The following is a 23,010-nucleotide window of genomic DNA, read 5'->3' as shown; positions in this document are numbered from 1 at the left end:
TAAAGTTAAGGACACGGTAACTTATTCCGATTTCCGATAAACCCGGCTAGTCTAGTTCTACCTTCATTGTTTGTTTACCCGATGCCGCGGACAACCTAGGAGGTTTACCGGGGCTCCGGTTTAAAGCAGGAGTAGGAACGGGATGGTTTTTAGTCAGTAAGAGTCTGACACTCCCTCTCGCCTCGCTTAAAGCGAGAGAAGTTATTGGATGATTTTATACCCGACAACAAATAAAATAGGTTTGTTTATACATCGATCTAGTTAGTACCTACATACATACATACATATCGTCACGCCTTTAATCCCTGAAGGGGTAGGCAGAGGTGCACATTATGGCACGTAATGAAGTTAGTACCTATAGGTATAAATAATAGACTCACCACAGGCTGTAGTCCATGGGGTCGGGCGTGTATGCGGCGGGGCGCAGGCGGGGCCGCGCGTTGTACGCCCGCGCGCGGATCAACTCGTAGCGCAGGTCTAGGACACGACGCTGTCTGCCGTTCTGGGGGGAGGGGGGTTTGACATACTATAATAATATATTCTTAGTAAAAAGCTGTTACAGTAATACCCCGGACTTACGCGATAGGTGTGTCCGAGCGGTTGCCGCGTAAGTCGAATTCGCGTAAGTCGAATTCGCGTAAGTCGGGGTTCAACGTTGCATATGAAATGTTAGGCTCAAATGACTCATTTTTCACTCTTTTAGATAATATAATTAGAGATTATAAATAAAACGCACTGCGCACGTAAAACAATTGCACGCGCAACGTTAAACCTGACACAAATTGAACACTGTGTGGGCGTAGCGATAGAGCTGATGCGCGCGGCAATCATAATGAAAAACCGCGTATCTCCGAATTCGCGTATTACTGTATTTCAATATTACAAACAGACACTGCAATAGGGATGATGACGGGGTATGAAAATTAGAACTCTATTTAGTCCGTCAGTTAGGTAATGGAAGAATATTAGACACGTATTTTTTTAATTTGTCATATAAGATAATGATACTTAGATAAATTGAACCAAAGTTTAGGAGTGGGAGCTAATACGTTATTTCAACGTGTAAAACGTACCTACATAGAAGTGAGCGATATTTCAAATCAATATATCATCGAAAGTATTTGTTCTACAAGAACGACATTAAAATAAAACTAGTATTAGAACTCGAAACGGGATATTTACCATGTTTTTCTATTTCTATGAGTTTCCGATATTTTGGCACTGATATCACTGATATAAAAATATGGTAAATATCCCGTTTCGAGTTCTAATACTAGTGTTAGTGATCATCAGTTTAAAAACTTATATTAAAATAAAAATTAGTCATCTACCCTATTTCATATGTAAAGTAAAGTTGACTCACTTGTACAACGGTAACATCATACTGCTTAACGTATGGCGGTAGCGGCAGCTGCATGTCCATCTCCTCCGAATCCAGGAGGGAGAGGTCTGCCTCCTGGTCCTCTGAGGAGGGAGTGAAGAAGCCCTCGTATTTACGGAGCACTTGCTCTAGAGTCGGCACGTGAGGGCAGAGGTATCTGTGGATAGAAGTGTAGTTATTTAGAGCGCTTTTCCACCAGAGATGTGCTATGCTATGTTGCTGTAGATGTGTTTGGCTTCCACCAATCATATTCATTGGTACACATAGCTTAGCACTGGTGGCAACAGACTCAGCTTTTTAAGGGTGTAAATTATCCAATGAGTACTCCCGCCTTGGGCGAGGCGAGAGGGAGTGTCAGATTCTTACTGACTAACAACCACCCTGCTTCTGCTGCTTTAAGCTGGTGCCCCGGTAACATATTACGTTGTTCGCAGCTCCGGATTGGGGATTAGCTCTACTGGGCCCCATCTGTGGTAGTTTGATGGCTCTTTGAGGCGCGTGCGGGTCTGGTTCTGTTCGGGCGGCAAGCTACCCTTGCTCGCCGTCCGCAGACCCGCACTTACGGTGGCTGGAGATCGTCGCGTGAACCCCGACGCCCGGCAAACAGACTCAGCTAAGTTTTGTTTTTTTATATGGAAAGATATGTGCTATGTATGGTTTCCGTCCGGAAGTAAAAATTGCGGTCTTGAGCTGCGGACTACCTAGCAGGTTACCGGGGCTCCAGTTCGAAAAGCAGGAGTAGGAACGGGGTGGTTTTTAGTCAGTAAGAGTCTGGCCTCGCCCAAGGCGGGAGCAGTTATTGGATGATTTTCTCCATACATACATACATAACCTCACGCCTGTCTCTCATAGGGGTAGGCAGAGACAATGGAACGCCAATTGCTACGATTCTTACACACTTCTTTCGCTTCATCAACAGTCATCAGTCTTTTCATGCATGCTCGTCGGTTAAGGGTACTTTTAATTTGGCCCTTCTTTAATATATCACCAATCTGGTCGCTATATGTCCGTCTAGGGCGCCCTCATTCATATTCGCCTTGTATACTTCTTTCGTAAAACTGATTTCATCCATCCCTTCTCCATGTCCAAACGCCGACGTTAGCGGAGGATTTGCCTTCAACAGTTTTCTATTGGCAGTCAAACACTTAAACAAGAACGTACCTAGCAGTACAGTGTAGAGCCCGGAGCCAGTCGGTCTCGGTGAGCTTGTCCCTTGGAGTAGAGAGCCCGGCGACCAGCAGTAGCGCGGCCCAGCGGTGGGCAGAGATGAGGGACTCTGCCCCACACTCCCGCCACTGGGACAGTTGGCGGCTGATCAGGGAACGGAATGATGGGTCGCCTGGGGAGGGACATTAAAATTATTATATAGGGTGACTGGTAATTAGTGAACGATATTTAAACACGTGATTGTACTCATGATTACAAACAACTTTCCCAAAGAAACTTTTTTTGTATACTCATTAGTTTTATTTTTATCACAATGAAAAAGCAAAATTTCGCGCGCGCGTTCTTTCGCATGATCAGCTGTTAGCAGCGAGGTGCCCGCGTTATCGAAAGACTAGTAACTAGGTAGGTATTTTGGAACTTTAAGCGCGCGTGCTAATAAAACAATTGGGGAGAAAGCCCACCAGACACGATCACCTCGCCTGGTCGGAGGATACTGCTTTTCTTAGGGAACTTTATTCTCTGCTCTCTAAAGGTATAATAATAATTTCAACTTACCGGCAGCCTGCGACAGCAGTATGGCCATATTCAGGTCTCCATGTTCCCTGGCCACCTTGCACGCCTCCAGTATCCGACCACCCAGTAGGAGCGTCCATATGCGAACGCTGTGTCCGTCCGATTCTGTGAAACAATTCATATATAAAGATTAATTACGATGAAGTTTCTTGCTCGTTCTTCTCCATTCGAAGCTATACTTTGGAACCAGCACCTGGTTTCACTGACAAACAAAATGACGGACAATTCAATTTAACTATTCAAAAGTGCCTAATTAAATTAGGATTAATTAAAATAAATTGCTTTGACTTTAAAGATATTTATCTGTGTAAAGTATAACAATCTTACTAATATTATAAATGGGAAAGTTTGTGTGTATGTTTGTTACTCCTTCACGTCAAAACGGCTGAAGGGATCGAGATGAAGTTTGGAACAGGGGTAGATTATGATCTGGAATAACACTTTATACTCCACGGGAATGCGGGCAAAGCTGCTGGCAGACGCTAATTTAGACATTAGAACTTAAGACGGGATATTTACCATGTTTATTTATGTCTACTAGTGGTCGCCTAGTGGTCGAAATTCGACCATATACGATTTAATTTACAATACCACTTAACATACGTTCAAGGATAATTTTTATTTAACGAATTGCTATTAGTTTTGTAAAATTCAAATTACATGTTCATGAATAAATTGCGCCGGAATATATATTCCGGCGCATCATGAACAGGAAAACTCTATTCATATGAGACGTGAGAATATCATCGCAATGTCTGTCGATTTTGACGTTTTGTCAAATACGATCAGATACTATGCATGGTAGTGTGTGTAATGTTTTATTTATTAATTTAATGTACTTTATAAGCATTATTTTAAAACATTTTAGCGTTTTGCACTTCTCCTACACGTAAACTATAAGTGTACCAAATTTTATGCTCCTACGTACGCGCAATTTTCGTAAAAAGAGGTCCAAAGTTTTTGCATCGCGTATTAATATATAGATGAGTTTCCGATATTTCGGCACTATTGCAAGCGCGGTACTGTTGCATCATTACAATTAGTCAGCACATCCATTCAGTATACATGTAAGTACCTAAATAAAGATTGATTCAGGATAGAGACAATAACTATTGTTATGTGTTTTACCAAGGCACATCTACTGATACCATTGGTCTGGGGTTAGTCTGCTATTACAATTGTGTCAGAATGGTTGATCATTGATCAGTGCAAGAGGGACGGAGCTATGAAGGTTGTATAGTTCCGTCCCTCTCGCACTGCTCAGTGATCGACCATTCTGACACAATTGTAATAGCAGACTAAGGCCCCTGTTCAGTAGACAACCAATAGCCATTGTCTCTATACTAAATCAATCTATATTTTCTTACCTACATACTGAATAACTTGGCATACTTTATATCGGATAATATATTTACTCACCATCCTCCTTCTCCCCAGGGGTGGGTTTGGCCAGGTCCTCGTCCGTGGCCTCGGCCACTGCAGTCTTCAACCAGTCGAGGAACTGTCGGTGCCTGTTCACTATCGACAGAGGATCCGTGCCGGGTACACCTGTATGTAACAATAAAATATAATATAAGTAATAGTGGAAAATATAGGGTGACAAGGTAATTCACCAGCGCTACGCTTCAAGTGGGTGTTGTAAGCTGATTAAGACTTTTCTACCAGAGATGTGCTATTCTACGTTGTCGTGGCTAAACATATCTGCAGCAACGGCTTCCACCAATCATATTCATTGATACACATAGGACAGGTGGGAACGGGTTCAACTAAGATATTTTTTTATGGAAAATGCGTGCTATGGATGGCTTCCCTACTATAGATACATCGCATACTCGAGCTACGCATCTTCATCGCTCAGCTACGTCGCTTAGTATCCGTGGAAACGGTCACACAATTTCACAGTTGCAAAGCACATTTCTAGTGGAAAAGCACCCTACAGAACTATTATTTTTAAATACTTTATACTACACTAGGATTTTCTCCTGTATCGTTATCGTATTTAAATATTTCATTTTATGTATTTATTTAAATAGTATTACGACATACATACCATCATTATCCAAGTCGGCCCCCCACAGCGCGTCACACAGGCGCCATACCTCGTTACAATAAGCGCCCGACACTCCGAACTGGGGACAAACAAACTAATTATTAATAAACTAAAGCTACTAGCTCAAATAAACCAACCATGGCGTAATCTTCAGTAATGGAGATAACGACTGAGAAGAGGGATTTGAGGAGGAGGGAAAGGGGGAAGAGATTCGTAGATGAGATGATAAATGATTTGGGGGGAGGTCTTGAGGGTTAAATACGATTGTTTTACGTTTAACGAGATCAAGACGAGACCACGTTCGGCGCTCTTATCGACCGGCTTCAATGAACCAACCAAACCGATAGCATTTTCTGAGTAAAAAAGTACATTTTAGAAAAAGCTTTAAGCTTCCTTACACCAACTACTAAGGAGTGGAATTCTTTGCAGTAGTCTGTGTTTCCTGATGGGTATAACCTGGGTGTCTTCAAAGCCCGAGTGAATAGGTTACTTATGGGCAGACGTGCTCCATCGTAGGCCGCATCATCACTTACCATCAGGCGAGATAACGGCCAAACGTCGACCCATCAAATGTAAAAAAGAGCAACAACGACTCACCTTATACCGCGACGTTAGTTTAGCCGAGTCCTTCAGATACTGCGACAGTACGACGCGTCTGTCGCGCGGGGATTGCGACAGTCGCAGCTGCGGGCACTGTGTCGCGTCTACCTCGGACAGAGACGAGTGGTCTAGTAGTGTTTCTAGGTGCTTCTTTAGTACGTCCTGTTGAGAAAGAGAGAGATATGAAATTAACAATAGGGATGATGACTGGGTAAAAAATAAATGTATACAATTTTTCAATACAATAAAATATACAAAAATAATCACACTCTCATTCATACATTTGATGAACTACTTAATTTTCGGTTTTCTAGCTTCTTATGACGACATAATAGAGTATTTCATACAAAGTTCATAGAAAATATCGTTTTTGACATTTCAAAAAAAGTATTGCATTTGTCTTGAAGGAAACTAGCGTATTAACAATAGGGATGATGACGGGGTATGAAAATTAAACATCTAATTAGTCCGTCAGTTAGGTAATGAAAAAATACTAGACACGTATTTTTTTATTTTGTCATATAAGATAACAATACTTAGATAAAACGAATCAAAGTTTAGGAGTGGGAGCAAATACGTCATTTCTACGTATAAAACGTATCTAGAAGTGACGTCACGCGATATTTCAAATCGATATATCTTCGAAAGTATTTGTTTTCGTAAGAAAATAAAAAATACGTGTCTAATATTTTAAAATAATCTACAAGACGGACATTGAAATCTAAATTAGTCGTCTACCCTATTATTATGTTATCGGCTTACACATGTAACTGTTTGACGAGGAACTCGACTAGCTTCAAGCCATGCTTTTTTTGAGGGGGTAAACCAGAGAGCCGGAGCCTCGTCAAACAGTTACGTGAGTAAGCCGATAACATAATAATTAAATGTTAAAACCAGTTTTAATTTTTAAAAAAATAACACAATAACAACCACACTCAGAGTCATTTAATGATTACTTAAACTATTCCTTACTAGTAGTTCCGTACTAGTGACTATTTTGTATCAAACAATTGCTAAGGACTGAGTTAAGTAACCATTAAATGTCTCTGATGCCCGAATACTCAAACGCTCTCAAATGTAGTTCTGTCACTATCAATTCTTTATAAAATGACAGAGATAGCACGATATTTAAGTACAACTTAAAATTGAGTAGCGTTTGAGTATTCGGGCATAAGTCTACGTACCATCATCCCATCATCCTTATCGTGTTGTCCGATGGCCATCCGGACGAGCGCGGGCTCCGACCAGTCGTTGTTGGCTCGGCCACGCACGTACCGGCCCAGCTCTGACAGCTCCGCCGCTGTGGGGGGGCACAGGGGGTGAATATTGTGGAGTTTTGTATGGTAAAGGGGGTAGGCAGAGGTGTATTATATGATAAGTTTTTGTTTTTAATTCGGAGTAGTAGATCCAGAGATTAGAGCGGTCAAACAAACAAACATACTTTTCAGTTTTATATAATATTGCTTAATTGCTTATTAGCTTTTATCCGCAACTTCGCGTGAAATATTATTAAAATAAAAAATCCAGTAAAAACTAATCAGAGCCTATTGCCATATACTGAGCACAATTCCGTACTACAACTAAGTTTTTTTTTTAAATCCAAAAAAAAACACAGTAATACTTAGCCCAACCCGGGAATTGAATCCGAGACCCCTTGTGACTCCTAGATATATAATAATTACAATAGTAAATACTCACATTTAGGCAGATCGTTGACGGCGTCGTAGGACGTAGCGAAGGCGATGGTGCCGGCGACGCCGAAACCGACGCGCGAGTGGCGCGCGCGACACACAGACATGTCCGATATGTACGCCGCGTCTAGGCGACCTGGGGGGGGGGGGGGGGCGACAGAAATTAATGTAGCTTTACTCGTGTGTGTGGGTGTGTTTACAAACATATATACAAAATTATCGTGAGGTATGAGGTACTCTACAAGTGTGGGAGAGCCATGCTTCGGCACCGCTGGGCCGGCTCGACCGGAGTGATACCACGGCCGAGCAGAAAACCGACGTGAAACAACGCTTGCGTTATGCCCATTTACTCCTCTTCCCAATCCCCGATTCCTCAATAAACCTTATAATTACTAACCCCCAAAAGGCCGGAAACTCATGGGCGGCGGCAATTGCTTAGCATCAGGTGATTTGTCTGCTCGTTTACTGGCTTATACGATAAACAAATCTGGTTTCAAATTGACTATGAGTCCCTTGTGTGGTTTGAAACTAGTCGAGTTATCTCGTTTAACGGTTATATGAGTAAAGTAGGATCATGGTATCAGTCCCAATCTGAGCACTACCTTTGCGAGTCCTTATTTAAGCTTATCATTTTAATAGGGGGGAAAATCATCCAATGACTTCTCCCGCCTTAAGCGAGGCGAGATGGAGTGTCAGACTCTTACTGACTAAAAACCACCCCGTTCCTACTCCTGCTTTTCGAGCCGGAGCCCCGGTAAACCCGCTAGGTAGTCCGCAACTCCGGATTACGTATGATTAGTCTTTAAGGCGAATATTTAAGCTCACCTGCAATGGTCTGTCGGAAGGGCGGCACTTTCCTGTGGTACTTCAGCACTACCGTGTGTGGTTGCACTATTAGAGGCTTCATCGGCACTTCTGTGGACGAAACAATATAATAAAGATACATTTGTTTTTTACACATACACAGTTTTAGCCAGACTAACGAACAGTAATTGATTTTTATATATTACTAGCTTCTGCCCGCGACTTCGTCTGCGGAAAATTAAAAAAATTAGGGAGTACAACCCTAATTTTTTAAATTTTCCCCTAACATTTAGGGGGATGAAAAATAGATGTTGGCCGATTCTCATAGATACCAGATAAGTACAAAAAATTTCATCAAAATCGGTCAAGCCGTTTCGGAGGAGTATGGCAACGAAAACTGTGACACGAGAATTTTATATATTAAATAATAAAAAGAAAAAAAACTACAATCACTCACCCTCAACAACAGCCATTTCAGCTTCAGCTACAGGTAGTTCCTCCCTGACGGCAGAGGGCGCCAGTGTCGGCACGGACAGCAGTGGCGCCGATACAGGGACCAACTGGTCGCCGGTCGACACTGACGCGTCGTCCTCCATTTCTGGGGATTATAGGTGGTGATTAGTGATTAATAGGTTGGCGAATCTTCAAAAAAAAAAAGTCACAAAGCGTTAATGGCGTCTTTGTTTAAGAATCTCAACCAAAAGTTAACAATTCTGCCGATTGAAACACATATTTTGGTCTCAATAAATTAAGCTGTGACACTGATCACGAACTGCTGGCCTTTTAGAGAGACTCAGAGTAGTCCAACGAGCGATGGAGAGAGCTATGCTCGGAGTTTCTTTGTGCAACAAAATCCAAAATATGAAAATTCGCCAAAGAACAAGAGTAACAGATATAGAAGTGGCAATGGGCAGGCCACGTCGTTCAAAGGACTGATGGCCGCTGGGCCAGTAAAGCGATCTAGTGGTGACCCCGGAAGACGTAACGAAGGTGGATTGACGATATCGTCAGAGCCGCGGGGAGCCAGTGGATGAAGGCCGTTCTACGCGGAAGACTAGTGGTCAAATACTCAAACGTCACTCAATTTTAAGACAAATTCTTTGTAAATGACAGAGATAGCACGAGATTTAAGTACAACCTTAATTTGAGTAGCATTTCAGTATTCCGGCTTAAGGGGCTTTTGTTCAACAGTGGACGTCTTGCGGCTTATAATGATGATGATAATAGTATACATACCAGTATCAGCGTATAGGGACGCCTTCATGAGCTGCACATTGTGGCTCTGTCGGTGTTCCAATCGAGCCAGTTCACTCGTAGGACTCTTTACACCGAATGCTGGAACAAAATATAATATTATTAACTATTATAGACATTTAAGTGTGGGAGAGCCATGCTTCGGCACTGCTGGTCTGGTTTGACCGGAGTGATACCACGGCCTCACAGAAAACCGACGTGAAACAATCGAAGCGTTGTGTTTTGTTGTATGAGTGAGGTTACCAGAGGCCCCTACCCAATCCCCGCTTCCGCAAACACCCCTTAAATTCCTAACCCCCAAAAGGCCGGCTACGCACTTGTAACGTCTCTAGTGTTTCAAGTGTCCATGGGCGGCGGTGATTGTGTTTTTGTTATTGTGATAAAAAAAAAACTAATGAGTATACAAAAAAAGTTCCTTCGGGAAAGTTGTTTGTAACCATGAGTACAATCACGTGTTTAAATATCGTTCACTAATTTTATCAGTCACAGTATAAATACTTCGATTAATGAGAATGGAAATTACATACCTCTATTATCTAAATACAAGCTCTGGGACTCGGCGTTGTCTTCCGTCGTGTCCATTTCGAAGGCTGTAACAAAAATATATAATTGAAAAAATGTTATAATGATTTTTCAGTTGGAAAAGGCATCTTTACAACTACTACATTATCTGTGAAATCGTATTAACGCCGTGGGCGAGGCGAGAGGGAGTGTCAGACCCTTACTGACTAAAAACCACCCCGTTCCTACTCCTCCATCATGGACAAACGGTGAAGGAAAACATCGCGAGGAAACCTGGCCTTATAATACATTGTATACTCGAGCTGCGCATCTTCCTCGCACAGCGACATAGCTTAGTATCAGTGGAAGCACACACATCACATAGTCTCACAGCTCAGCTCCTACATCTTCGTACCATAGCTATGTAGCACATCTTTGATGGAAAAGCACTCTTTTTTGAGGGAGGTAAATCATCCAATGACTTCTCCCGCCTTGGTCGTCCAAGGCGAGAGCGAATGTCAGACTCTTACTGACTAAAAACCACCCCGTTCCTACTCCTGCTTTTCGAGCCGGAGCCCCGGTAAACCCGCTAGGTAGTCCGCAGCTCCGGGAGATAGGAGACTAAGGAGTGATCGATAAGAGGAGAGGAGATATAAACGACTACTTGATTATTTTAATTTCCAAGTAAAACCATGGGCGGAAATCAAGTAATGACTATTCAGAGACGTCATTTTATTATAACTTTCGTAAGACATTAAGACGTTGTGTCGCTGTTCGGCTCATGAATATGAGCCTCTAGCATAGCTTGAAACTAGTCGAGTTCCTCGTCTAACAGTTATGTACATAAGACATAGACATATATAGTATTTCTTATTTTCTTACGGTAACAAATACTTTCGAAGAAATATCGATTTGAAATATCGCGTGACGTCACTTCTAGGTACGTTTTATACGTAGAAATGACGTATTTGCTCCCATTCCTAAACTTTGATTTGTTTTATCTAAGTGTTGTTACTTTACATGACAAAACTATACCCTGTGCGCTATAACAAGGTGCGGCTGACAGATGCCAGTATGACGTTGACGTCTCTCTTTAGGGATGGACATTAGAAAAATCTTTTTTTATCGCTATCGATACTCGCAGCATACATTTAATTCTCTTTAATTTTTTTATTAAATGTGTGTGTTATTTAGTTGTGCAGTCTAACTACGTGTATATACTTGTCAAAATAAATATTTTATGACCGAGCCCTGAGGTGTTTCAGAGTTACAGTTTTACAGATCCGTGAAGAAAACAAGGATATATTAGTTTGTATATGTTAGATTAAGTACCACCACGCATTATCAATGGCGCCGGAAATGTCTAGAAAAATGCCTACTACATATTTCTGCTCAGATAATGTCACTGTGGTTTGGGCAGTGAGAGCCGCGTCTACAGTGGATTTTCCCACATAATTAAAGGTTTTTTAAGAATGATAATTGAACGACGCACGATTTTCATTTTTTATTCTAAAAAAACATCGACTACCTATCCATCGTAGCCGTACATCCCATCACTAAACTCGACTATGGCTTTACGTTATACGCATAACACTTTACTTTATTTTTCATTTCATTAGATTTTAATTGAATACTAGAACATTCCGGTCTGGTTTTAATTTAAAACTACGCATCCGATGATTTAACATAATACGAATTGATACAGTTAAAATATTATATAATATTATTCAAGAGTGATACGAAACGTTACTGAATCTGTCAGCCGCACCTTGTTAGAGCGCATTAGGTATAAAAAATACGTGTCTAATATTTTTTCATTACCTAATTGGCGGACTAAATAGATTTTTAATTTTCATACCCCGTTATCATCCCTATTTAGAAGATTTAGGTAGATATTTATATCATACCGATCTTGCCCCAGTCTAAGGCAGTTGTCCCAACAACGGCGAGTGAACGACTCTATCGGCTACTTTCTCGCTCAAGAAACGTACAATACTATACTTTCCGTGTAAACAAAAGAGATGCATATACAAATAGTTGATCTGACTGTTCACACTGCCGGCGAGTGCTCGCTTCACTAGTTTGTTTTGTTTTGTTTCGTTTCACTAGTTCTAGCTCTACTCGTTACTCGTTCATCGTTGCCGGTGGGACAACTGCCTTAACTACTATAGTTCTGACAAAAAGGTTGAATTTCATATAACTTTTATTAATATATTTTATCTTTAAGCCTTTTCAAAGAAATCCATTCATTCCTATGCATATTTTAAGACCACTTCTCATGCATGAAGAGCAGGTTCGAAACCTACCAATGTGACTTTTTCCGAGTTATATGTATATACTTTCTAGATTATTTAGACACCACTGACAAATGGGAAGGAAAACTGAGCTTCTAATTATAAGTTCATAAAAAAAAGTATGTATATATTTATTCAGGGAAATTAACGTACAACGGACAAGACTTTACTATATATTTTTTAATTTGATATTTTTTAATACATCGCATAAAATATATTATTGGTAATTTTATTACAATAATGTTGGGCAAATAAGCTTAAAATTAAAATGTACTCAATAAGTTAACTCATATTTTTTTTAAATTCAAATATATGATTATAATATTAAAACTATGTAATGTAACACTGTTATTTTGTATCTACTAACTGGTATGTGTTATAAAACTACGTATTACTATGATAATCATTATAGTAAATATGTATACTAATAAATAAATGACTCATTATTTACATACGTCATATACAATAACACAAATTAATATAAGGACAAAATATAATTAAAATATAAATTAAACTCATTATAACTAGTATGCTAAACACTATCCTAAGAAATATTACAATTTTTATCCTAAAAATATCATAGAAAACTCTTTATTGTATACCATGAAAACACTAAGGACAAACATATTGAAATTTATAGTACAATGGGCGGTCTTATCACTAATAAGCGATCTCCTACAGATAAACTTTTGGATGGATAAACAGTAAGGCAAAACATGGAGATGGGTAGTCCGCGGTATACATACAGATATTTATACCTACTTAAAATTAAAATAAATAAATACTGTATATATGAAAGCACTATAAATACATACAACATACATACATAAATAAATACCATAATGGGCCTTAAAAATGAGTGGGACAATAGTGCTGATTAGTAGCTTAAACAAAAGTTTAACAATAGTGGAACTATAAATCATAGAAGCGGTAAACAGAGAAGTACATAAACCTACTTACTACCTAAAAAACATAAAGAACATAAAGATAAACACGAAAGATACAATAATGACAACTAACACTACGGTTATAAGGCACATATTCGTGCAGAGCATTGCTTTAGCCACACGTTTTTGTAGAACATACTCCTCGTTGTACGGTGCTGAAGGGATTTCGGGGTCATTGGGGGCCCTGGGGTCTATGGGCCCTCTGGGGTCCGCTAAGACCCCAGCCTGGGGTCCGTATGTAGGATTAAACGTGTATGTCGTCATTTCGTTACCTGTTAGGGATTAAAGTCAAACTGTTTTCATTAATATGGGCTATCTATAACCTGATTTGATATAGGCGGGTAAACGAGTAGACGGATCACCTGATGGTAAGCAATCGCCGCCGCCCATGGACACTTGAAACACCAGAGGCGTTACAAGTGCATTTCCAGCCTTAGTTAAGAATTTAAGGGATGTTGGGGAATGGAGGATTGGGAATAATTGGGCCTCCGGTAGCCTCACTCACATGGTGAAACACGACGCAAGTGTTGTTTTACTTCACAAATGGGGCCCAGTATGGCTAATGCTCGATCCGGAGCTGCGAACAACGTATCAGGTTACCGGGGTTCCGGCTTTAAGGAGTAGGAACGGGGTGGTTTTTAGTCAGAAGTCTGGTATTCCCCCACGCCTCTCGCAAGGCGGGAGAAGTCATTGGATGATTTTCTCCCCTCAAAAAGTGTTGTTTCACTTCGGTTTCCTGCGGTATCGAATAGAGTTTCTCGCTCGTTCTTCTTCAATCGAATCTACACTTTAGAACGAGCACCTAGCTTCACAGACAGACAGACCGACCGAAGAAAAATTCTATGTTAATGTTTCAAAAGTGCGCACCCTCATACATATGAAGGGGGCGTCTCAAACCGCAGCCGAGCCACTACAACATTTGACTTTAATCTTCTTCAAACTGTGGGTGTACATTGTATAGCGGCATTACGTGTTGTGACGTGCACTTCTGCCTACCCCTTCGGGGATAAAGGGCGTGACGTAGCCGTTGCTGTTGTTTTAAGTATACATACCTTTCCCAGCGCCATTGAGTAGGTTCAACGAAGTTTGTTGCATGGCGAATAGGTTGTCCTCTGGCATCATTGGGGGGGCGCCGAGACCCCCCAGTCCTACCGAGGGGGTCGCTACTGGTGGCTTGGGGGCTGTCGGGTAAAGAAATATTTGTTGTTATAGAGTGAGTTGTAAGATAAACTCATGCAATCAATTTAACACAAGTCAAAATTGGTTCACAGGAGAAAATCTCATAGAAGGATTGTCTCCCGTGTCGTGTGTGCGTTTACAAACATACAAGTTGTCATACACATGACGCACAAACCTAGACTAACAATTTGTGGATCACACAAAGAGTTGCTCCGTGCGGGAATCGAAACCGCTACTCGTAAGCAAAAGGCCGGCAGCGCCTCTGGTGTTTCGGGTATCCATGGGCGGCGGCGATTGCTTACCATCAGGTGATCGGGGATTGGGAAGGGGTGTAATTGGGCGTTAGTAATTAAGAATTGTAGCAAATGGCGTTCAATTATCTCTGCCTACCCCTATGGGACACAGCTAGGCTCATACCTGGTTATGTAAGTATGAATTTATGTTCATTAAAAAAACACAAGAAAAAAATACTCAGTTCCACTCACCATTCGCAGCAGTCTTCTGCAACACCTGATTAACAAGCTGCCTCTTCATCAGCTCCGGTACATCATCGTCCTCATCCGAATCAGTCAGGCCGTACTTGCTGAAGTGTTCGACGCGGAACACCCAACTACCGGAGCTGGGCCGGTATTCTATGAATTTGGTGTTGTGTTTGTCGCATACACGGCGTAGTTTCCATTCGTATTCCATTTTCGCTAGTCTGTTGAGGGAAGGAAGATGTGTTTAGTTGTACTAATATTTATTATAGATGTGAAAGTTTGTTTGTTTGGATGTTTTCTAGTCAATCACGGTGAAAGTATTGAACGGATTTTGATGAAATTTGGTATTTGAGCTAACTTGGGAGATAAAAAGTGTTCACATTTTATTCCACGGGAACGCGGGCGAAGCCGCTGGCAGAAGCTAACAACGTCACGACTATTTATCTCCAAAGGAGGAGGCAGAGATGCGCATTACGGCACGTAATGCCGCTATACAATGTACACCCACTCTTCACCATTTGTGTTATAAGTCCCATGTAATAGGGGGTGAGCCTATTGCCATATACTGGACACATTTCCAGACTCCGTGCTACTACTGAGAAATTTTCGAAAAACCAAAAAATGTCCAGTAATACTTTGCCCGACCCGGGAATCAAACCCGAGACCCCTTGCCTGGCAGTCGCACTTGCAACCACTCGGCCAACGAGGCAGTATAAAATAATGAGTTTACAAAAAAAGTTTCTTCGGGAAAGTTGTTTGTAATCATGAGTACAATCACGTGTTTAAATATCGTTCACTAATTACCAGTCACCCTAGGTTACATTTTAACCCTCACGGACCTAGGAAACGCCAACAACTAGCACGGCACGGGCGGAGTGCCACCACTCCGCCCGTACCTACGTTAAGTACCTACTTACAACTGGTGTAAAACTGTAGAATTGTAATGTTTTGTTGTGTTAATAGGTAAATAACAAACCTATCTTAGTTGGCTGACACCGACTCCAGAAATAACAATAATTGTACCTACTTACTTTATAATGTGTGTGATGAGTTAGTAAAGTTAGTTGATCTATTAAGTTGTTGAAAAATACGCAATTATTTCTTTTACTTTTTAGTGCATATTAATTTGTTATGGAATACCTATTTATTATTTGAAGTCGGTTTCTTTTTTTGTTAAAATTGTTTTTTTAACCCTCATGAACGCGGGCGAAGCCGAGTATAGAAATAATATATAGTATATTAGTATAGAAATAAAATACTATCTTACCTCTCCGGGTCAGTAATGGCCCTCTTCTCACTCTTGTCCCGTGGCCACACGCGGTCGAGGGTGACAATGGCGCGGCGGTTCAGGCCCTCACCTAGAGGCGGCTTCTCCGACTCATCGGGGTAGATTATCACTTCTTTGTTCAAGAAGTGCACTGTAAAAGAAATTTGGTAATTAGTATGTAGCGAAATGAAATTTAGTTATTGTGATAAAAATAAAACTAATGAGTATACAAAATAGTTTCTGTGGGAAAGTTGTTTGTTATCATGAGTACCTGATTAAATATTCTTCACTAATTACCATTCAGCGTATATTTTACCAAAACGAACAAATGGGAGTTTGATCCTATCGATGTTCATTTACTGATTTCGAATTGATAAATAGGGACTTAATGTGGGCTCGCCATGCTTCGGCACGGAGTGATACCACGGCCGAGCAGAAAACCGACGTGAAACAACGCTTGCGTTGTGTGAGTGAGGTTACCGGAGACCCAATTTCCCCCCCTTCTCAATCTTCCCAATCCCCGATTCCCCAACAACCCGTAAATTCCTAACCCCCAAAAGCCCGGCAACACTTGTAACGCCTCTGGTCCATGGGCGGCGGCGATTGCTTACCATCAAGTGATACGTCTGCTCGTTTACCGGCTTATACCATAGAAAAGACTTAATATAAATGTATACTACTCACCCAAACTATCGAGGTCCATGCCGGCGACGTCGATCTCCGTGTCGTAGTAAACGTTGCCGTAGTTCTTGCGGCCGATCGTCAGGTGGGGGACCACGCACGTACCGTCCGGACGCATGTACGCTGCGGGGAGGGGGGAAGAGGATTTTATTATTATTAACGTCTATTTATTATACAATCGATATATAAAATTTAAGTTTTGAATAGTGCATTGTGAAGCTTTGTATCCCCGAAGGGTAAGGCAGAGGTGCACATTACAGAACGTAATGCTACTGTACAATGTATACCTCAACAATGTCCTTGAAAACGCCTTTTGTAGTGGGTAGACAGAGATGCACATTACGACACGTAATGCCACTGTACAATCCCCACATACAACCCACTTATCACAATAGTGATGATAACGGGGTATGAAAACTAAAAATCTATTTAGTTTGTGTTATAAGTCCCATGTAATAAGGGCAGGTGAGCCTATTGCCATATACTGGGCACAATTCCAGACTCCGTGCTACTACTGAGAAATTTTCGTTGTTGCAAAACTGTGGAATGAGCTGTCGTCGGCGGTATTTTCGAACCGATACGACCTTCAAACCTCCAAGAAAAGAGCGTATTCCTTTTTAAAAGGTCGGCAACGCACCTGTGGTTACTCTAGTGTTGCGGGTATTCATGGGCGGCGTCGTACCCTTAGTACGAGTTTGCTTTACATTGAACGACAACCTAACGAGAGCGCGTTCGGCGCTCTGATTTGCCGGCGCGAATGAACCAACCAATCAGAGTGTCGAACGCGTTCTCGTTTCGATTATTTTAAACGTAAAACAAACTCATACTAAGGGTACTGATTGCTTACCATCAAGTGATCCGTTTGTTTGTTTGCTTCCTATACCATAAAAAAGACATAATTGTTATGAACGCAACATCCCGCCTTATATCCCCGAAGGGGTAGGCAGAGGTGCACATTATGGCACATAATGCCAATGTACACACACATTTCACAATTTATGTTGTAAGTCTCATGTAATAGGAGGTGGTGAACCTATTTGTTGTTTTAATTATTATGAACTTACCGATCATCTCATCTAAGGTGGGTATAGTATAGTACCCGGGCCGCGTTAGTTTCACCCCGGTGGGGTGGGGGGGCGCCTCTCTCGGCGACACATTCTCTTCTTCTGAAACTGAAGGAAACAATTATAGGTTAATTTAAAAAACTTTACTATTACATACTAATATACTAATCTATACTTATAATAAATCTGTAGAGATGTCAATTCTGTAATTCTGTACATGAAATATATTTCCATTTTCGCTAGTCTGTGGAGAAAAAAATAAGAGAATATGTTAGTGGCACTAATATTATAGATGTGAAAGTTTGTTTGTTTTCCAGTCACAACAAACGGCGAAGGAAAACATCGCGAGGAAACCTGGGCTAATAATTTCTAATTATAAGTTTGAAATCGCCAACCCACATTGAGCAAGCGTGGCGATTAATGCTCAAACCTTCTCCGTGTGAGAAGAGGCCTTTGGTCAGCTGTGGCTATTTATAGGCTGTTGATGGTGTATCTCTGGTAAGGGACCATCCATTAATTACGTCACACGTTAAGGGGGGTGAGTTTATGTGACAAGGGGCGGAAGGGGTCTTAAATTTCGTGACGTCACATTTCAATTATTATAATCTAACTGTTAAAACACGAACTTGAAACTATTATCTAAAAACTCAAAAAAATCTAGATGTAAAATTATAAAATGTGACGTCACACTAGGGAGGGGGTGGTCTCACAAATGTGACCAATTGTGACAAGGACGGGGGGGGGGTCAAAAATCATGAAATTCGTGTGACGTAATTTATGGATGGGCCCCTAAGCAAATCTACAGACACATAGGTTATAGAAGCTAACCGTACAATCCTCCGATCTGATGCGCTATTTTCTCACATCGCGAACATCCCGCCTGCTCTCCGGAACGGTGTCGGCAGAACTGGAGCGTTTGGAGGCGGTCCAGGTTCGTCACTGGGAGGGGGAGGAGGTAGGGGAGATTAGGTTAGGAAGGAGTATATGGGGATTAGTAGGTTGTGTAGCGTGGTTTTTGTGTATTTTCTTAAATTAAGGAGTAGGTACAGGTTAACCAATTGAGTCCAAAATAGAGTGAAATCTATAATTTAAATGATATTTTGGCCAACCCAAGTTTTTTTTTAAACTTTGCCCCACACTAGGATTTTCTCCCGTGTCGTGTGTGTGTTTACAAACATACAAGTTCACATACACATGACACCCAGACCCGGAACAACAATTTGTGGAGTTGCTTCGTGCAGGAATCGAACCCGCTACACGTTATTTAGCAGCCGGTTACCCAGCTACCGTGCCAACCGTGCAGTCAAAAGTCAAGTTTATGATAGGAAGGAGTAGATAGGGATTAGGTTGGGGGGGGGGTGTGGTATTTTGTGTATTTTCTTAAGTTAACGGGTAGGTAGAGGTCGTTATATTATAAGTGTGGGCTCGCCATGCTTCGGCACTGCTGGGCCGGTTCGACCGGAGTGATACCACGGCCGAGCAGAAAACCGACGTGAAACAATGCTTGCGTTGTTTTTCGTTGTGTGAGTGAGGTTACCGGAGGCCCAATTCCTCCCTTCCCAATCTTTCCCAATATAGGCTAGGTGATCGTTCCAAGGTGTAGCGTCGAATGGAGATGAACTAGCGAGAACCTCCATCTTTAGCCAAAATCATCAGCCAGAATGGTTGCGCAAATAGGTAAACAACTTACCAGACAGAGTATCAACATTCTCCTTATCATGCGAGGAGTCCCCCCTCACCCCCAGCTCCCTGACGGAGTGCTCGGCGGACTCCGGGTTGTTGGTGAGCGGTTTGCGCAGCGGTTTGGTCGTCAACCAGCTCGCACGACGCTCGGTTACTTGGGCTTGGATGTCTTTGTCTGGAATGGGTTAGAAAAAGTTTTAGTGAGTTTGTTAGTCTACTTTGTTTGGCTCACACATTGGAGTCCAAATGGTCCCGTACAGTTCGGTTTCAGAGGAATTTCCTCCCACGGACCCTCCGATTGTGGAATGCCGAGGTTTTCCTAGTAGGCTACAATATGGGGTACTTCAAGAAGGAAGTAAATAGGTTTCTTAACACATTGAACGCCGTGATGGTCACCGGTGACCGATGTTAGCGGAGGATTTGCCTTCAACAGTTTTCTATTGGCAGTCAAATACTTAAGGGTCGGCAAAGCGCATGTAATGCCCCAAGTGTTGCAAGCGTTCATAGGCCACGGTAACCACTTACCATCAGGTGGCCGGGCCACAGTTGTGGTGTAAAAAAGGGGTAGCGGCGAGCTATTCTTTTAAAGTCAAAGCGTTTATAACCTTGCTCGCCGTCCGCAGACCCGCAAACCTGCATTGGCATTAAAATCCCCAATCGCATCTTGCCAATCTCAAGAATCAAACCCTAAAATCTATCTTAGTTAACAACTTTTATTCACTGTAAAACTTTTAAACACTATTGATTAGAGTAAAATAATCATAAACTTACCGATATTAGGATACAGCCTTGGAGTCGGTTCTCCGTCAATAGGACGCTCCTTGTCGTTCCACATCTTCGAACCACTCAGCCTGGAACAAACATACATACAATTATTTTTTTATGGTATAAGCCGGTAAACGAGCAGACGTATCACCTGATGGTAAGCAATCGCCGCCGCCCATGGACACTTGAAACACCAGAGGTGTTACAAGTGCGTTACCAACCTTTTGGGGGTTAGGAATTTAAGGGTTGTTGGGGAATCGGGGATTGGGAAGATTGGAAAGGTAATTAGGCCTCCGGTAACCTCACTCACACAACGAAACACAACGCAAGCATTGTTTCACGTCGGTTTTCTATTAGGCCGTGGTATCTTGTAACTTGACAATATTAACACATTAACCGTCATAGGGAGGGGGGGTGGGGGAGAGTGACCGGCGCTAGAACCTTCAACTGATTTTTGTTGGCAGCCAAAGTCTTCATATGGAAGGATATAAAATATTATTAAAAACTTACCAACTGCCATGCTTGTCGGAGCCAGCGCTTACATCAGCTTCTGTAACAAAAATAAAAGGATTATTACAATAGGGATGATGAAATTTTGATATTTGTTTGCGTAAGAAAATAAGAAATAAATACGTGTCTAATGTTTTAAAATAATATACAAGACGGATATTAAAATAAGAATTAGTCATCTACCTTATTGTCTGAAAGTATTAAATATTTAAGGCCAAAGGAAAAAATTATGGGTTTTTCAAAATTTTCTTGAAAACGGCGAGTTTTATCGTAAAAATATTTTGGGACAGAATTGTATATCATACAATTTTCTACAAAAGCGGTTCATCACTTTAAATCTTACGAGTTTTTTTAAAACGTGGATAAGTCCACGTTTGGCCACCTACCCGCTTACTGCCAGGACGGCGAAGCGAAGATGTGGCTGAAGATGGAGCACAGACTTAGAAAGTACCTATTCACTCTGACCTTGAAAATCGATTGACCTTGATTGTTCCATTCCCTGGCTGCACGGGTTAGGAATGTCTGACGACTTTCCATTTATGAGATTTTATTAAAAAAAACATAAGGCTGGAACACGAGAAAAGCCGTGGACAGAAACTAGTATTAATATAGCGGGCGAAACCGCGTGCAGAAACTAGTCTAACATAATACTGTATACTCACGTCTCCCAGCGTCCTTCAAGGAGCCAAACTCGTCCTGTCTGCGATCCACTTCATCGACGTTCGGCTGGTCGGAGCCAGTCTCGTGGGGGGCGCCGTTGGAGCGGGGCGGCTCCTCCATGGACCTGGGGGGAGGGGGGAAGAGAAAGATATAATAATTATTTTTATGAGAAACTGTGGTTTTTAGACTAAAATAAAGAGGTTCTTAGTTTGACTTGTATGTATGTATGTATGTCTGTATATATGTATGTGATTATCTCACGTTTAGCTGACCGAAATTTGATGCGGTTTTTAGAAGAAAAACAACAAACTATGTCAACTGTCTCTTCGGCCAAAGCTAACAAGAAAATATATCTTTTAAGTACATGTCGTTTGTCAGTTATAGCCGTCTGTGGCAGTCAAAGGGTTTAAAAAAAAGGAATATTTTTTAAGTTGACGGATGACTTTAAAATACGCCCTCTGATTCAGTCTTAGTACAAAACACTTGCGGCTGTAGTACTCTATGGTTGAGGTATGACACACCCACGTCAAGAGTAACGGTGGTCACACAATGTACACGGATACATTTCGGAGAGTGTGCGGGGGAATTGCACAACTTGATTCCCCCTAGTCCTTTCCATCATCGAACCACAAGACAATCGGCGAGGCGTCACCGTTTCATGGTAGATATCCCACCCTCGCACGAAGCGCTTCGCTTCAAGCTTCCTTGTGCGAACTGCTAGGGAGTGGAACTCCTTGCCGGAGTCTGTGTTTCCTGATGGGTATAACCTGGGTATCTTCAAAGTCCGAGTGAATAGGTTGCTTATGGGCAGACGTGCTCCATCGTAGGCCGCATCATCACTTACCATCAGGCGAGATAGCGGCCAAATGTCGACCCATTTAACATTTAAAAAAAAATACTAACCTGGCGTTATCATTATTGCTACGATCGACGCTGTCCTGGTGACTCTCGTTGGCTCTATGGTTGGGTATGATACACCCACGTCAATAGTAACGGTGGTCACACAATGTACACGTTTCCTTACCTGGCGTTATCATTATTGCTACGGTCGACGCTGTCCTGATGACTCTCGTTGGCTCTATGGTCGGGTATGATACACCCACGTCAAGAATAACGGTGGTCACACAATGTACACGTTTCCTTACCTGGTGTTATCATTATTGCTATTACTACCATGTCTAAGCTAGCATCAGACTTTAAAAAAGCCGCAGTAATACCACATAGTATGATACACCCGCGTCAAGAATACAGGTGGTCACACGTCACGGGGGGAAACCTTCAATAGGCGCCTAGCTTTTTGGGGAGAAAGACTAGGGAGTGTGGGATTTTTACCTCACTAAACCCGATAAACTGGCACCGAATGCCTACCAACCTTAAGCCCTTGTGCAACGCCTGTTACGGCAGATCCCTAGTCACTTATAAAGAATACCTTTTTTTTTGTTTTTTTTTTACATTTGAGG

General features: G+C 41.7%; 1 protein-coding gene and 1 long non-coding RNA gene across 2 annotated transcripts in view; one reads left to right on the top strand and one right to left on the bottom strand.

Moving 5' to 3' along the window:
• The window catches only part of LOC118280944 (nuclear pore complex protein Nup98-Nup96), a 67,693-nt gene that overhangs the window by 22,578 nt on the left and 22,105 nt on the right, over positions 1-23,010 (bottom strand). The window contains exons 17-38 of the mRNA XM_050700608.1: positions 21,553-21,674; positions 20,891-20,930; positions 20,387-20,466; positions 19,623-19,790; positions 17,933-18,040; positions 16,872-16,991; positions 16,188-16,338; positions 14,927-15,141; positions 14,315-14,443; positions 10,048-10,110; positions 9,503-9,601; positions 8,724-8,864; positions 8,288-8,377; positions 7,470-7,598; positions 6,956-7,071; positions 5,769-5,933; positions 5,172-5,250; positions 4,541-4,669; positions 3,104-3,226; positions 2,543-2,720; positions 1,364-1,538; positions 381-502 (exon numbers count right to left, since the gene is read on the bottom strand). Of these exons, the coding sequence (XP_050556565.1) occupies positions 381-502; positions 1,364-1,538; positions 2,543-2,720; positions 3,104-3,226; positions 4,541-4,669; positions 5,172-5,250; positions 5,769-5,933; positions 6,956-7,071; positions 7,470-7,598; positions 8,288-8,377; positions 8,724-8,864; positions 9,503-9,601; positions 10,048-10,110; positions 14,315-14,443; positions 14,927-15,141; positions 16,188-16,338; positions 16,872-16,991; positions 17,933-18,040; positions 19,623-19,790; positions 20,387-20,466; positions 20,891-20,930; positions 21,553-21,674 (2,742 nt within the window). The remainder of the gene's footprint in view (positions 1-380; positions 503-1,363; positions 1,539-2,542; positions 2,721-3,103; positions 3,227-4,540; positions 4,670-5,171; positions 5,251-5,768; positions 5,934-6,955; positions 7,072-7,469; positions 7,599-8,287; positions 8,378-8,723; positions 8,865-9,502; positions 9,602-10,047; positions 10,111-14,314; positions 14,444-14,926; positions 15,142-16,187; positions 16,339-16,871; positions 16,992-17,932; positions 18,041-19,622; positions 19,791-20,386; positions 20,467-20,890; positions 20,931-21,552; positions 21,675-23,010) is intronic.
• On the top strand, positions 5,599-22,409 carry LOC126911773 (uncharacterized). Its single transcript, XR_007706293.1, has 2 exons — positions 5,599-5,656; positions 22,347-22,409. It is a non-coding gene; the product is annotated as an uncharacterized LOC126911773 (long non-coding RNA).

Source organism: Spodoptera frugiperda, chromosome 19 (genome assembly GCF_023101765.2).
Source record: "Spodoptera frugiperda isolate SF20-4 chromosome 19, AGI-APGP_CSIRO_Sfru_2.0, whole genome shotgun sequence".
Taxonomy (NCBI): Eukaryota; Metazoa; Arthropoda; class Insecta; order Lepidoptera; family Noctuidae; genus Spodoptera; species Spodoptera frugiperda.
This window is presented reverse-complemented; position numbering and strand designations above follow the sequence as displayed.